The sequence below is a fragment of the Bufo gargarizans genome, chromosome 6, assembly GCF_014858855.1.
Source record: "Bufo gargarizans isolate SCDJY-AF-19 chromosome 6, ASM1485885v1, whole genome shotgun sequence".
NCBI classification, from domain to species: domain Eukaryota; kingdom Metazoa; phylum Chordata; class Amphibia; order Anura; family Bufonidae; genus Bufo; species Bufo gargarizans.
In genome coordinates this window covers 367606953-367623235 of record NC_058085.1, presented here as the reverse complement: position 1 = coordinate 367623235, position 16283 = coordinate 367606953, and the positions used below count along the sequence as shown (strand labels likewise).

The window sequence follows — 16283 nt, the reverse complement described above, 5'->3', positions numbered from 1 at the left end:
ATTGTACACATATTATAGGGGAAATTATTACTACTGGGGGCAAAATAAGGGGCATTATTACTATTGGGTGCACTGTTGGCACTATCTGTGTGGTACTAGTATTTTCAGGGGGACTGTTTCTGCAGTATAGTAATGGGGAGCACAGCAGGCACAGTATTGGGGGGGGGGAGCAGGATGAGTTGTTCAGAAGGTGGGAGGATGATGGAAAAGTAGGAAACTTAGATGTCTGTTTGTCAAACTCTGCAGAGAGAAGAGATGGCTGAAAGAAATCATCATGGCGGTCTGGTTTGAATGGAGAAGATAAAGACAGAGAACATCTACATCAGAGGAGACGTCACTGGATATAAGAGGTAGGTGGCGCTGTATTCTCCTGTATGTTTTGTAGCTCTGTATGTAATGGTTTCCAAGGCCTGGAGGGAAGGGGTTAGGTTGAGAATTTGGCATGAAGATGGGGTTTCTGGCATTTACATTTTTGCCTCAGGCAGCAGAACAGCTAGGTGCACCCCTGCCCCTTGTCACAAAGCACTGAGTTAGGGTCTGGAAGCTGAACTCTTGCACTAGGGCCCATCAGCCTTTAGCTACACCCCCGCTCCTAACTCTAACTGCTAAGAAGGAGAGACGTCAATTAGAAATATCATAGCATAACCTGTTACTACAGGACTGTGATAAACCTCTGGATAGGTGATCAGTATCTGATCGGTGGGGGTCCGACACCCGGGAGCACCGCCGATCAGCTGTTTAAGAAGGCACTGGCACTCTCTCTGAGCTCACCAACCACAGTGCCGTACATTGTATAGCGGCTATGCTTGGCGTTGCGCTCAGCCCCATTCACATCTATGGGACCGAGCTGCCCCTAGGCCATGTGACCGATGAACGTGTCGTCGCTGGCCTACAGTAAGCTGGGAGAAGGCTGCGGCGCTACTGTGAGTGCTGATCAGCGGGGGTCCCGGATGTTGGACCCCCACCAATCAGATACTGATGACGTATCCTGAGGACAGGTCATCAGTATTAAAATCTCGGAAAACCCCTTTACAGTTAATACTCAACCACAAATGTGATAAAAATACTGTGATAAAAATAATATAAAAAAAGGAATTCACACACAGCATTCTGGCTCTTAAAATTGATATTTATTCATATACAGTGTGACTTATATGCATGAAGGAAAAAGCAGGAAGGATAAATGATATTAACTGCGATGATACAGGAAATATACATGAATTATAAAATGAGGACAAAAAAACAGGCTCTATAATATATCTACTATAAGGCAACTTTCACACTAGTGTTAGAGGAATCCGGCAGGCAGTTCCTGCCGGATCCGGAAATCCGTGTGCAAACGGATACCATTTGTTTCCGGATCCGGATCGGTTTAACAAATGCATTGAAATACCAGATCCGTCTCTCTGGTGTCATCCGGAAAAAACGGATCTGGTATTTATTTTTGCAAACATTTATAAGGGTCTGCGCATGCACAGACCAGAAAAATTGATCAGTTTTTCCGGAACACTTGGTAACGGATCCGGCATTATTACATTTCAATGGAAAATAATGCCGGATCTGGTATACCGGCAAGTGTTCCAGAATTTTGGCCGAAGAAAATACCACAGCATGCTGCAGTATTTTCTCCGGCCAAATACAGTAAAAGTGACTGAACTGAAGACATCCTGATGCATACTGAACGGATTGCTCTCCATTCAGAATGCATTAGGACAAAACGGAAGCATTTTTTTCGGTATTGAGCCCCAAGGACGGAACTCAATACCAGAAAACTTTAACGCTAGTGTGAAAGTACCCTAATACTGAGGAATACAAGACCATAACGAATACTGCTCCTATGTACAAGAATATAACTACTATAATACTGCTCCTATGTACAAGAATATAACTACTATAATACTGCTCCTATGTACAAGAATATAACTACTATAATACTGCTCCTATGTACAAGAATATAAATACTATAATACTGCCTCCTATGTACAAGAATATAACTACTATAATACTGCTCCTATGTGCAAGAATATAACTACTATAATACTGCTCCTATGTACAAGAATATAACTGCTATAATACTGCTCCTATGTACAAGAATATAACTACTATAATACTGCCGCCTATGTACAAGAATATAACTACTATAATACTGCTCCTATGTACAGGAATATAACTACTATAATACTGCTCCTATGTACAAGAATATAACTACTATAATACTGCTCCTATGTACAGGAATATAACTACTATAATACTGCCTCCTATGTACAAGAATATAACTACTATAATACTGCCTCCTATATACAAGAATATAACTACTATAATACTGCCTCCTATATACAAGAATATAACTATTATAATACTGCTCCTATGTACAAGAATATAACTACTATAATACTGCCTCCTATGTACAAGAATATAACTACTATAATACTGCTCCCTATGTACAAGAATATAACTGCTATAATACTGCTCCTATGTACAAGAATATAACTATAATACTGCTCCTATGTACAAGAATATAACTACTATAATACTGCCTCCTATGTACAAGAATATAACTACTATAATACTGCTCCTATGTACAAGAATATAACTACTATAATACTGCTCCTATGTACAAGAATATAACTACTATAATACTGCCTCCTATGTACAAGAATATAACTACTATAATACTGCTCCTATGTACAAGAATATAACTACTATAATACTGCTCCTATGTACAAGAATATAACTACTATAATACTGCCTCCTATGTACAAGAATATAACTACTATAATACTGCCTCCTATGTACAAGAATATAACTACTATAATACTGCTCCTATGTACAAGAATATAACTACTATAATACTGCTCCTATGTACAAGAATATAACTACTATAATACTGCCTCCTATGTACAAGAATATAACTACTATAATACTGCTCCTATGTACAAGAATATAACTACTATAATACTGCTCCTATGTACAAGAATATAACTACTATAATACTGCTCCTATGTACAAGAATATAACTACTATAATACTGCCTCCTATGTACAAGAAATATAACTACTATAATACTACTGCTCCTATGTACAAGAATATAACTACTATAATACTGCTCCTATGTACAAGAATATAACTACTATAATACTGCTCCTATGTACAAGAATATAACTACTATAATACTGCCTCCTATGTACAAGAATATAACTACTATAATACTGCTCCTATGTACAAGAATATAACTACTATAATACTGCTCCTATGTACAAGAATATAACTACTATAATACTGCTCCTATGTACAAGAATATAACTACTATAATGCTGCTCCTATGTACAGAATATAACTACTATAATACTGCTCCTATGTACAAGAATATAACTACTATAATACTGCTCCTATGTACAAGAATATAACTACTATAATACTGCTCCTATGTACAGGAATATAACTACTATAATACTGCCTCCTATGTACAAGAATATAACTACTATAATACTGCCTCCTATGTACAAGAATATAACTACTATAATACTGCTCCTATGTACAAGAATATAACTACTATAATACTGCTTCCTAGGTACAGAATATAACTACTAATACTGCCTCCTATGTACAAGAATATAACTACTATATACTGCCCCTATGTACAAGAATATAACTACTATATATCACTGCTCCTATGTACAAGAATATAACTGACTATAATACTGCTCCTATGTACAAGAATATAACTACTATAATACTGCTCCTATGTACAAGAATATAACTACTATAATACTGCCTCCTATGTACAAGAATATAACTACTATAATACTGCTCCTATGTACAAGAATATAACTACTATAATACTACCTCCTATGTACAAGAATATAACTACTATAATACTGCTCCTATGTACAAGAATATAACTACTATAATACTGCTTCCTATGTACAAGAATATAACTACTATAATACTGCTCCTATGTACAAGAATATAACTACTAATATACTGCTCTATGTACAAGAATAGAACTATATAATACTGCTCCTATGTACAAGCATATAACTACTATAATACTGCCTCCTATGTACAAGAAGATAACTACTATAATACTGCCTCCTATGTACAGAAATATAACTACTATAATAATACTGCTATACTGCTCCTTATGTACAGAAATATAACTACTATAAATCTGGCTCCTATGTACAAGAATATAAATACTATAATACTGCTTCCTATGTACAGAGAAATATAACGACTATAATACTGCCTCCTGATGGTACAAGAAATATAACGACTATAATACTGCTCCTAATGTACAAGAATATAACTACTATAATACTGCTCCTATGTACAGAGAATATACACTACTATAATACTGCCCCTATGTACCAGAATATAACTACTATAATACTGCCCTATGTACAGATATAACTACTATAATACTGCTCCTATGTACAAGAATATAACTACTATAATACTGCTCCTATGTACAAGAATATAACTACTATAATACTGCTCCTATGTACAAGAATATAACTACTATAATACTGCTCCTATGTACAAGAATATAACTACTATAATACTGCTCCCTTTGAGGTACAATGTGGATCAGAACCAGCAGACGAATCTGCTTTTGTGACTGCAGTTGCCCTCTTTCCCTCTAGGTTTATCCACCTTGATGTGTTGTGCTGAGATGTTTTAGGTTTATTTATGTTTTTGCGCCACATAGTGGTTGTCAGTGGTATTGCACATTGTGTTTTTTGTTATTGCAGTTTCAGGGACCTTTGGTATTTGTGACGATTCTCTTTATGCCAATGATGTCACTTTTTGTCCCCGCGGTTTTCAGCTGTATGAAGGTTCTCCGCTGCCTTTCTGCACCACTTCTTCTTCCTCGGAGACTCACATTTCCTGGCGATTTGCCAGTTTTGAACTGGATCTCAGTAAAATTTTTCATTTTGATTTGCTGAGACATCCCCTAAAGTCCCAGAAGATCAAATGCTTCATGTAAGTCTTCCATGTCATATGGAGGCTGTATGGAAAGGAGAAGGAATGGCGGGTTAGTCTTCCAAAGATCCTGAGCTCGATACGGACCATGCAAAAGGGGCACCTGCCCAGGACCCTGCACCATGTCAGGATAGGCCATCAATGTCTGATCGTCGGGGTCCGATACAGCAGTGCAGTAGTTACTGCAGCGCTGCACCCAATGAAGGGAATTAAAGGGCATCTGTCAGCAGTTTTGTACCTTTGACACTGGCTGAGCTGTTACATGTGCACTTGTTGGTCCCATGTTCATATGTGTCTGCATTGCTGAGAAAAATGATGTTTCAATATATGCAAATGAGCCTCTAGGAGCAATGGGGGCGTTGCCGTTACACCTAGAGGCTCTGCTCTCTCTACATCTGCTGCGCCCTCTGCACTTTGAGGTGTGATGACATTTACACTGCCTGGACCTGTCAATCAAAGTGCAGAGGGCGCAGCAGATGAAGAGAGAGCCGAGCCTCTAGGTGTAATGGTAACGCCCCCGTTGCTCCTAGAGGCTCATTTGCATATATTAAAACATCATTTTTCTCAGCGATGCGGGCACATATGAACATGGGACCAACACAGATGCCTTCAGCCGCCAAGTGCACATGGAACGAGCCGGTGTCATAGGGACAAAACTGCTGCTCTTTAAAGCAGTGCTGCAGTTACTAGCTCCGTCCACTAGACAAATCATGGCGCTGTGCAGTTCCAGCACCGACTGAAACAGCTGATTGACAGGAGTACGGGGTATCGGACCCCCACGATCAGACATTGATTATCTATCCTGTAGATGGGCTATCACTTGTACAACACTGGACAACCCCTTTAAGTTCCCATAGATCTCGGAATCTGACCACCCTAGCGGAAATTGGCCTTTCTATTAGGCCTAAATTAATATTTCGAGCAGATGCCACCTATATACACCACGGCACACCAATGTCTTTTGTTTGCAAATTTATTTTGAACACAAAAATTCAAATGATGTCAATATATGACTGATCGCGCCATTATAAGAACATGCACGTAATATAATTGTAGGCCATAATGTATCCCAACGTTTCGGTCCTATCAAGACCTTTCTCAAGGGATCGGTGAAAAGTATAAACATGAGATATTCTGCTTTACTGTCTTTTCAAGGCGATGAGCGTTACATATCATTGACAGGTCATAAAGATAAAGAAAGAACGAAGAAAGGATAAAAAATGGAAAGAGATCCAAGTCTCAGAATTTTAGCACTAATGTAGAGAAAGTGGAGGGTAGGTAAAGTAAGGAGGACATAGGACTGGTTGGTCAGATCCCTTGAGAAAGGTCTTGATAGGCCCGAAACGTTGGGATACATTATGGCCTACAATTATATTACGTGCATGTTCTTATAATGGCGCGATCAGTCATATATTGACATCATTTGAATTTTTGTGTTCAAAATAAATTTGCAAACAAAAGACATTGGTGTGCCGTGGATTACCTACCTATTACGTGACTGAAGTCCTCCACGAGCACCCATTACATACAGGTGTGCGGACTCCACACTTTCCTTCATTACCTATATAAACTATGGCACACACAGAAAATAAATCTGACAATAATTTTGGGATTTCAAAGGTCTCTTATCGCCACCTAGTGGTGGGCAGTGGTACTGCAAAAAAAAATGTTTTCTCTTTTTGGAGAGTGACCTCAACGAGTGAGCCAAATGACACCTTACTTTTAGGGACTAGAGATGGTAGAGAGGGGTGGAGGTCTGTGGGGTCTTCCTGAGTCGGATCAAGCGGGTCAACATTTAAATAAAGAGTTTTCGGACTGGACCACAGCTTACTAGGAGCAGGTAAGAGACGCTTGTACTTACCTCTAAGATACGCCTCAGTTTTCTCGAGAGCCGCACCGAATTCTCATGCAATCCATCCCAAGCCTCGAACCTTTGCTCTCGAGTCTCCACAAAAGTGTTCCAACAGTAGAAGTAGTCTACGAAAGGTTAAGAAGGCGGACAAGGTGATGTAGCAGAGCTGAATATGTCATTTAACTAAGTAAGCCTACGAGAACAAGCAGACGTTGTATTTGCCGCTGCTCTCTGGCGCCATCGCTCATTTCACATCTTACCTTTGTAACTCATGACCGCCATTCGTACGCCTGCTCTCTGCAGCCTACGCAGTCCCTCCGGCTCCGCGTTTCGCTCCTCGCAGAAGTACAGCCTGGCGCTGAAGATGCGGAGGGTCAGGTTGGGATGGTTGAGCAGGAACTCAACGGTGCGACGAGCACAGTCTCTGCACGGGCTCCATGAGCTGAACCAGGTGACCCGGAACGCCCTGTTTGGATCATGCCCCAACCACATGGACAGGTAGCGCAGGAACAGGATCTCTGCGTGGCAATTACTCCGATTGCGCAGGTAGCCGAAATCCATGGCGCAGGAAACCGAGCTGTACCGGCGCTTGACGATGTAACACAGGTAAGTTTCGTGCCGGCCTCGTGCCCAGCGGAGGTTCTTGTAGTGGTACAGGAACTTATTACGCTTCAGTAGCAGACTGGAGGGTGAAGGGAGATTATAAAGGTTCAATCCTCAGGGGGAATCCAATCCTATAAAATGCCCCCCCATATGCCGAGCCCCCCACACTGAATATACTTACCTGGCTTGCCGCTCCTGGTCCCTGCACCGCCGCTGCTGCTTCTCCCCGCGTGCGAATGAAAACATCCGGTGTCGGGGGGCAGCCAATGGCAGGCGGGGATGGGGACGGGAGGCTTGTCTCCATCTCCGCCTGTCATTGGCTGCTCCCCCCCGACACCGGATGTTTTCATCTGCGCACGGGGAGGAGCAGCAGCGGCGGTGCAGGGACCAGGAGCGGCGCCGGGAGCGGGGACCCAGGTAAGTATATTCAGTGTGAGGAACCCGGGCATATGGGGGGGCATTTTATAGGATTGGATAACCCCTTTAAGCTAAAAGCCTGTATACAGCTGATACTAGTCACAGCTGTAGGTTTGTTACAATTGTATCCCATCAGCAGCACAAATCTCTCAGTTTGCTACAATGTTTCTGTGCAGAATCTGAAGTCCAGGCTTTGGAGACCACAGCGGATTGTCGAGACTGGAATAACTGCCAGGCCCAGAAGCAATGAGCGCTTCCACCAATACAGATGGAAGGGCTCATTGCTGAAGCGCTGAAATCCACATGCTGCGGCGGGGCACGAGAGCGGAGAGTATAGTTCCCTGCCCTGCCCCCGATCACCGCCATAGGCTTTAGGCCTTGTAGGTCTGAGGCCTATGCGGTAGTGAAATGACGTCGTCGCGTGCGCCTGTCCGGGACTCAGCAGTACAGTGCCGGAACTCTGGGAGCAAGTGCAGGTGAGTATTTAGCTTTTAGATTTTTTTTGTGCCAACTTTGGGGGACATGAGGGGGGGAAATATGGTGGAATACTTTGTGGGGGGCAAATTATTATGGTAGGGATTACTATGTGGGGGGCAAATGACAATATGGGCAGTTTGGGGGAAATTACTGTATGGGGCAGTGTGGGGGAAATTACTGTGAGGGGGCAGTGTGGGGGAAATTACTGTGAGGGGGCAGTGTGGGGGAAATTACTGTGAGGGGGCAGTGTGGGGGAAATTACTGTGAGGGGGCAGTGTGGGGGAAATTACTGTGAGGGGGCAGTGTGGGGGAAATTACTGTGAGGGGGCAGTGTGGGGGACACTACTGTGTGGGGAATGTGTGGGGGAAACTACTGTATGGGGAATGTGTGGGGGAAATTACTGTATGGGGCAGTGTGGGGGAAATTACTGTATGCGGCAGTGTGGGGGAAATTACTGTATGCGGCAGTGTGGGGGAAATTACTGTATGCGGCAGTGTGGGGGAAATTACTGTATGGGGCAGTGTGGGGGAAATTACTGTATGGGGCAGTGTGGGGGAAATTACTGTGCGGGGGCAGTGTGGTGGAAATTACTGTATGGGGCAGTGGGGGGGAAATTACTGTATGGGGCAGTGTGGGGGAAATTACTGTATGGGGCAGTGTGGGGAAAATTACTGTATGGGGCAGTGTGGGGGAAATTACTGTATGGGGCAGTGTGGGGGAAATTACTGTGTGGGGCAGTTTGGGGGAAATTACTGTGTGGGGCAGTTTGGGGGAAATTACTGTGTGGGGCAGTTTGGGGGAAATTACTGTATGGGGCAGTGTGGGGGAAATTACTGTATGGGGCAGTGTGGGGGAAATTACTGTATGCGGCAGTGTGGGGGAAATTACTGTATGCGGCAGTGTGGGGGAAATTACTGTATGGGGCAGTGTGGGGGAAATTACTGTATGGGGCAGTGTGGGGGAAATTACTGTGTGGGGCAGTTTGGGGGAAATTACTGTGTGGGGCAGTTTGGGGGAAATTACTGTATGGGGCAGTTTGGGGGAAATTACTGTATGGGGCAGTGTGGGGGAAATTACTGTATGGGGCAGTGTGGGGGAAATTACTGTATGGGGCAGTGTGGGGGAAATTACTGTATGGGGCAGTGTGGGGGAAATTACTGTATGGGGCAGTGTGGGGGAAATTACTGTATGGGGCAGTGTGGGGGAAATTACCGTGTGGGGCAGTGTGAGGGAAATTACTGTATGGGGCAGTGTGAGGGAAATTACTGTGTGGGGCAGTGTGGGGGAAATTATTGTATGGGGCAGTGTGGGGGAAATTACTGTATGGGGCAGTGTGGGGGAAATTACTGTATGGGGCAGTGTGGGGGAAATTACTGTATGGGGCAGTGTGGGGGAAATTACTGTATGGGGCAGTGTGGGGGAAATTACTGTGTGGGGCAATTTGGGGGAAATTACTGGATAATGACACTGATACTTGGGGTACAGGATAATAACACTGACACTTGGGGTACAGGATAATGACACTGACACTTGGGGTACAGGATAATGACACTGATACTTGGGGTACAGGATAATGACACTGACAGTTGAGGTACAGGATAATGACACTGACACTTGGGGTACAGGATAATGACACTGATACTTGGGGTACAGGATAATGACACTGACACTTGGGGTACAGGATAATGACACTGACACTTGGGGTACAGGATAATGACACTGACACTTGGGGTACAGGATAATGACACTGATACTTGGGGTACAGGATAATGACACTGACACTTGGGGTACAGGATAATGACAATGATACTTGGGGTACAGGATAATGACGCTGACACTCGGGGTACAGGATAATGACGCTGACACTTGGGGTACAGGATAATGACACTGACACTTGGGGTACAGGATAATGACACTGACACTTGGGGTACAGGATAATGACACTGACACTTGGGGTACAGGATAATGACGCTGACACTTGGGGTACTGGATAATGACGCTGACACTTGGGGTACAGGATAATGACGCTGACACTTGGGGTACAGGATAATGACGCTGACACTTGGGGTACAGGATAATGACGCTGACACTCGGGGTACAGGATAATGACGCTGACACTTGGGGTACAGGATAATGACACTGACACTCGGGGTACAGGATGATGACACTCACACTTGGGGTACAGGATAATGACGCTGACACTCGGGGTACAGGATAATGACGCTGACACTTGGGGTACAGGATAATGACGCTGACACTTGGGGTACAGGATAATGACACTGACACTTGGGGTACAGGATAATGACACTGACACTTGGGGTACAGGATAATGACACTGACACTTGGGGTACAGGATAATGACACTGATACTTGGGGTACAGGATAATGACACTGACACTTGGGGTACAGGATAATGACAATGATACTTGGGGTACAGGATAATGACGCTGACACTCGGGGTACAGGATAATGACGCTGACACTTGGGGTACAGGATAATGACACTGACACTTGGGGTACAGGATAATGACGCTGACACTTGGGGTACTGGATAATGACGCTGACACTTGGGGTACAGGATAATGACGCTGACACTTGGGGTACAGGATAATGACGCTGACACTTGGGGTACAGGATAATGACGCTGACACTTGGGGTACAGGATAATGACACGCTGACACTTGGGGTACAGGATAATGACGCTGACACTCGGGGTACAGGATAATGACACTGACACTCGGGGTACAGGATAATGACACTGACACTTGGGGTACAGGATAATGACACTGATACTTGGGGTACAGGATAATGACACTGACACTTGGGGTACAGGATAATGACACTGACACTTGGGGTACAGGATAATGACACTGACACTTGGGGTACAGGATAATGACACTGACACTTGGGGTACAGGATAATGACAATGATACTTGGGGTACAGGATAATGACAATGATACTTGGGGTACAGGATAATGACAATGATACTTGGGGTACAGGATAATGACACTGACACTTGGGGTACAGGATAATGACACTGACACTTGGGGTACAGGATAATGACACTGACACTTGGGGTACAGGATAATGACACGCTGACACTTGGGGTACAGGATAATGACGCTGACACTCGGGGTACAGGATAATGACACTGACACTTGGGGTACAGGATAATGACACTGACACTTGGGGTACAGGATAATGACACTGATACTTGGGGTACAGGATAATGACACTGACACTTGGGGTACAGGATAATGACACTGACACTTGGGGTACAGGATAATGACAATGATACTTGGGGTACAGGATAATGACAATGATACTTGGGGTACAGGATAATGACGCTGACACTTGGGGTACAGGATAATGACGCTGACACTTGGGGTACAGGATAATGACGCTGACACTTGGGGTACAGGATAATGACACGCTGACACTTGGGGTACAGGATAATGACGCTGACACTCGGGGTACAGGATAATGACACTGACACTTGGGGTACAGGATAATGACACTGATACTTGGGGTACAGGATAATGACACTGACACTTGGGGTACAGGATAATGACACTGACACTTGGGGTACAGGATAATGACACTGACACTTGGGGTACAGGATAATGACACTGACACTTGGGGTACAGGATAATGACAATGATACTTGGGGTACAGGATAATGACAATGATACTTGGGGTACAGGATAATGACAATGATACTTGGGGTACAGGATAATGACACTGACACTTGGGGTACAGGATAATGACACTGACACTTGGGGTACAGGATAATGATGCTGACACTTGGGGTACAGGATAATGACACGCTGACACTTGGGGTACAGGATAATGACGCTGACACTCGGGGTACAGGATAATGACACTGACACTTGGGGTACAGGATAATGACACTGACACTTGGGGTACAGGATAATGACACTGATACTTGGGGTACAGGATAATGACACTGACACTTGGGGTACAGGATAATGACACTGATACTTGGGGTACAGGATAATGACACTGATACTTGGGGTACAGGATAATGACACTGACACTTGGGGTACAGGATAATGACACTGACACTTGGGGTACAGGATAATGACAATGACACTTGGGGTACAGGATAATGACAATGATACTTGGGGTACAGGATAATGACAATGATACTTGGGGTACAGGATAATGACACTGACACTTGGGGTACAGGATAATGACACTAACACTTGGGGTACAGGATAATGACACTGACACTTGGGGTCCAGGATAGTGACACTGATACTCTGGGTTCTGTGACAATGACACACTGACACAGAGTTCTAGAACAATGACACAGTGTTACTTGCGTTACAGCTCAATGGAAAGCTGACACTTTGGATACAAAGCAATGGCACAAGGTTCTAGAGCAATGACATGTTGATATTTAAGAAACATTAAGAAACATTCACACACCTACACTCGGGATACAGAACCATAACATAGTGACACCGGATTCCATAACGAATCAAACACTGACACTTAAGGTTCTAGAACAATGACACACAGGGGCTTGGGAACATAACACAGTGACATATAGGTTTCTAGAACAAGGTCAGTCTGACATTCGGGGTTCTTAAAAATCTACACTGTGAAACTTGGGATACAGATCAATGGAAAACTGATACTTTGGAAACAAAATAATGGTTCACTGACAATAGGGCCTCTTGCACACGACCGAATGGCTTTTTCAGTAATTTGCGGTCCGCAAAAAACGGATCAGCGAAAAAAAAAACGGATGACGTCCGTGTGCATTCAGTTTTTTTGCGGAACAGAACAGCTGGTCCCTGATAAAACAGTACTATCCTTGTCCGTTATGCGGACAATAATAGGACATGTTCTATCTTTGAACGGAACGGAAACACAGAAATGGAAAGCATACGGAGTACAATCGTGCGCAAGATTCCGAAGGGTTCTAAAACAATAGCACACAGGCACAGGGTTCTAGAAGAATGAAGAGCTAACGCTTGGAGAACAGAACAAAGACACATTAATTCTTGGGATAATAGAGCAATGGAACACTGATACACTGACAGAACACTGATACACTGACAGAACACTGATACACTGACAGAACACTGATACACTGACAGAACACTGACACAGCTCTGGAACACTGATACACTGACAGAACACTGATACACTGACAGAACACTGATACACTGACAGAACACTCATACACTGACAGAACACTGATACACTGACAGAACACTGATACACTGACAGAACACTCATACACTGACAGAACACTGATACACTGACAGAACACTGATACACTGATAGAACACTGATACACTGACAGAACACTGACACACTGACAGAACACTGATACAGCTCTGGAACACTGATACACTGACAGAACACTGATACACTGACAGAACACTGACACACTGACAGAACACTGATACAGCTCTGGAACACTGATACACTGACAGAACACTGATACACTGACAGAACACTGATACACTGACAGAACACCGATACACTGACAGAACACTCATACACTGACAGAACACTGATACACTGACAGAACACTGATACACTGACGCTTAGGGTACAGAACAATAACACATAGACACTTAGGTCTCTAGAACATATTTCACAGACACTGGATAGAACAATTCAACTTTAGCACTGGGGAATCCAGAACAATTACACACAAATGTTTATCTCGAGAAGAATTAGGAAGAACAGTCAAAAAGAGATTCCGTTATTCGGAAAGTATGAATGAAATGTTCTAGAGTCAGCCGTGTGGCATGTAAAGGAGGAGCTGCCTCCATTAATCATGTCTGCTATCTGTAATGTCACCATATAGTCATAATATGGAACCTACATAAACAAGTAACCAGGAAGAAACTAGAGGAAAAATCACATATATAAAAATATATAAGTAAATGTAACACACAATAAAAAGAAAACATTAATACCAAGAAAAGAAATGCCCCAAAAATGTTAATACAAAATATGGTATAATCTATAGTGAAATTACTAATTATGATTTAAAAACCAACCAAGAAGCTGACACTGGATATATGATGCAAACTACAAATATAGCACATCATACACACTGTAGCTGCATATTATTATTATTAACATTTTGCTGTGATCATCTATGGAGCTTCGCTTTGAGTCAGCCAGGAGAGAGATTAGTAAATCAAATTTGCCCAAAATGTTCTCGATGTTACTAAGAGAACGTGCTGCCACTCTTTGCCGATCACTGAAGTATGTCTGTACGTGTTTGCGCTGTATACAATGAGTAATAACGCAAGACTCAGCCAGTAGGACGAAGACTCAAAGTGATATCGCGAAGGATGCTGGGGTCTCACCTGTCCATTTCTGGAGTCCTCAACCGTGCCTCTGAGTCACTTCGATACTAGCAGCGTCCTTAAAATACCCCATATGATGTCACCACCCCCCAACCCTTCCCCCATGTATTATCATAGTCAACGGTCAGGATTCAAAAATGTACAAAGTAACCTAAAAATTGTTTACACCCTGAACTGTTCTTCCTCTAGATGACATTCTGAATGATTTTCTTAGTAAATCCTCCACTCGAGAAATGACAGACAAAGCCCAACCAAACATCTCCAAACCATGGCTGGTCCTCCACCTGGGAAGAACCTGGCAGCTGTAGTATTTGTGGTGCATATGTGCAAATTTGGGTGGGAGGAATCCACTAGTGTCTCTTATTATGATCCAGAAATTGTGCACCATAAAGATCTTCAAACTATCAACTGGGGAAAAACAATCTCTAAACATGTTCTAACTCTTAGGAGGCAGTATTATAGCAGTTATATTCTTGTACATAGGAGGCAGTATTATAGTAGTTATATTCTTGTACATAGGAGGCAGTATTATAGTAGGTATATTCTTGTACATAGGAGCAGTATTATAGTAGTTATATTCTTGTACATAGGAGCAGTATTATAGTAGTTATAGTCTTGTACATAGGATCAGTATAATAGTAGTTATATTCTTGTACATAGGATCAGTATAATAGTAGTTATATTCTTGTACATAGGAGCAGTATTATAGTAGTTATATTCTTGTACATAGGAGCAGTATTATAGTAGTTATATTCTTGTACATAGGAGCAGTATTATAGTAGTTATATTCTTGTACATGGAGCAGTATTATAGTAGTTATATTCTTGTACATAGGAGGCAGTATTATAGTAGTTATATACTTGTACATAGGAGCAGTATTATAGTAGTTATATTCTTGTACATAAGAGCAGTATTATAGTAGTTATATTCTTGTACATAGGAGGCAGTATTATAGTAGTTATATTCTTGTACATAGGAGCAGTATTATAGTAGTTATATTCTTAAACATAGGAGCAGTATTATAGTAGTTATATTCTTGTACATAGGAGCAGTATTATAGTAGTTATATTCTTAACCATATTTCTTTTTATTGAAAGAAAATCAAGGCCGAGGCCCACACATGACCATACAATGGCCAGGAATACAGAATAGTCATCCAGCATACATGTCAAGTGAGGGCATCACATGCTATCATTGTCAATGAACAAATCATGAAAACATGACACATGAAAAAAGGTGAGGGGGGGAAAAGGAGGAAAAGTCAGGAAGGTGAGGAGGGAGGGGAAACAAGAAGTGATACATTTCTGCTCTATCAAGCAAAGTGTCTATATACTTTCCATGGGGACCACAGTGTTAGGAAGCGAGAGCGTGAGTTACTTTCCCAGTGCGCCAACTCCTCAAAACGGTAGATCTGGTCAACCTTATCTGACCACATGTGGAGAGACGGTGGGGAATCACTTTTCCACAAAAAGGGGATAAGCAGCTTCGCTGCGGTAAGTAGCATTGTCGGGAGGTTATTCTTAGCAGGAGTAAGGGTACCGTTAGGGCACCATACCAGAACAAGTTTAGCATCTAGTACAATCTT

The 16283-nt window shown here is 42.7% G+C and overlaps 1 protein-coding gene across 1 annotated transcript; it reads right to left on the bottom strand.

Moving 5' to 3' along the window:
• Positions 1–4557: 4557 nt before the first annotated feature.
• Positions 4558–14720, bottom strand: AICDA (activation induced cytidine deaminase). Its single transcript, XM_044299809.1, has 4 exons — positions 14699–14720; positions 7099–7520; positions 6848–6963; positions 4558–5011 (listed from the first exon to the last, which is right to left on the bottom strand). The coding sequence occupies exons 1-4, from the start codon at positions 14704–14706 to the stop codon at positions 4958–4960; spliced, it is 600 nt and encodes a 199-aa protein (XP_044155744.1). The 5' UTR covers positions 14707–14720; the 3' UTR covers positions 4558–4957.
• Between the last annotated feature and the right edge of the window lie 1563 nt (positions 14721–16283).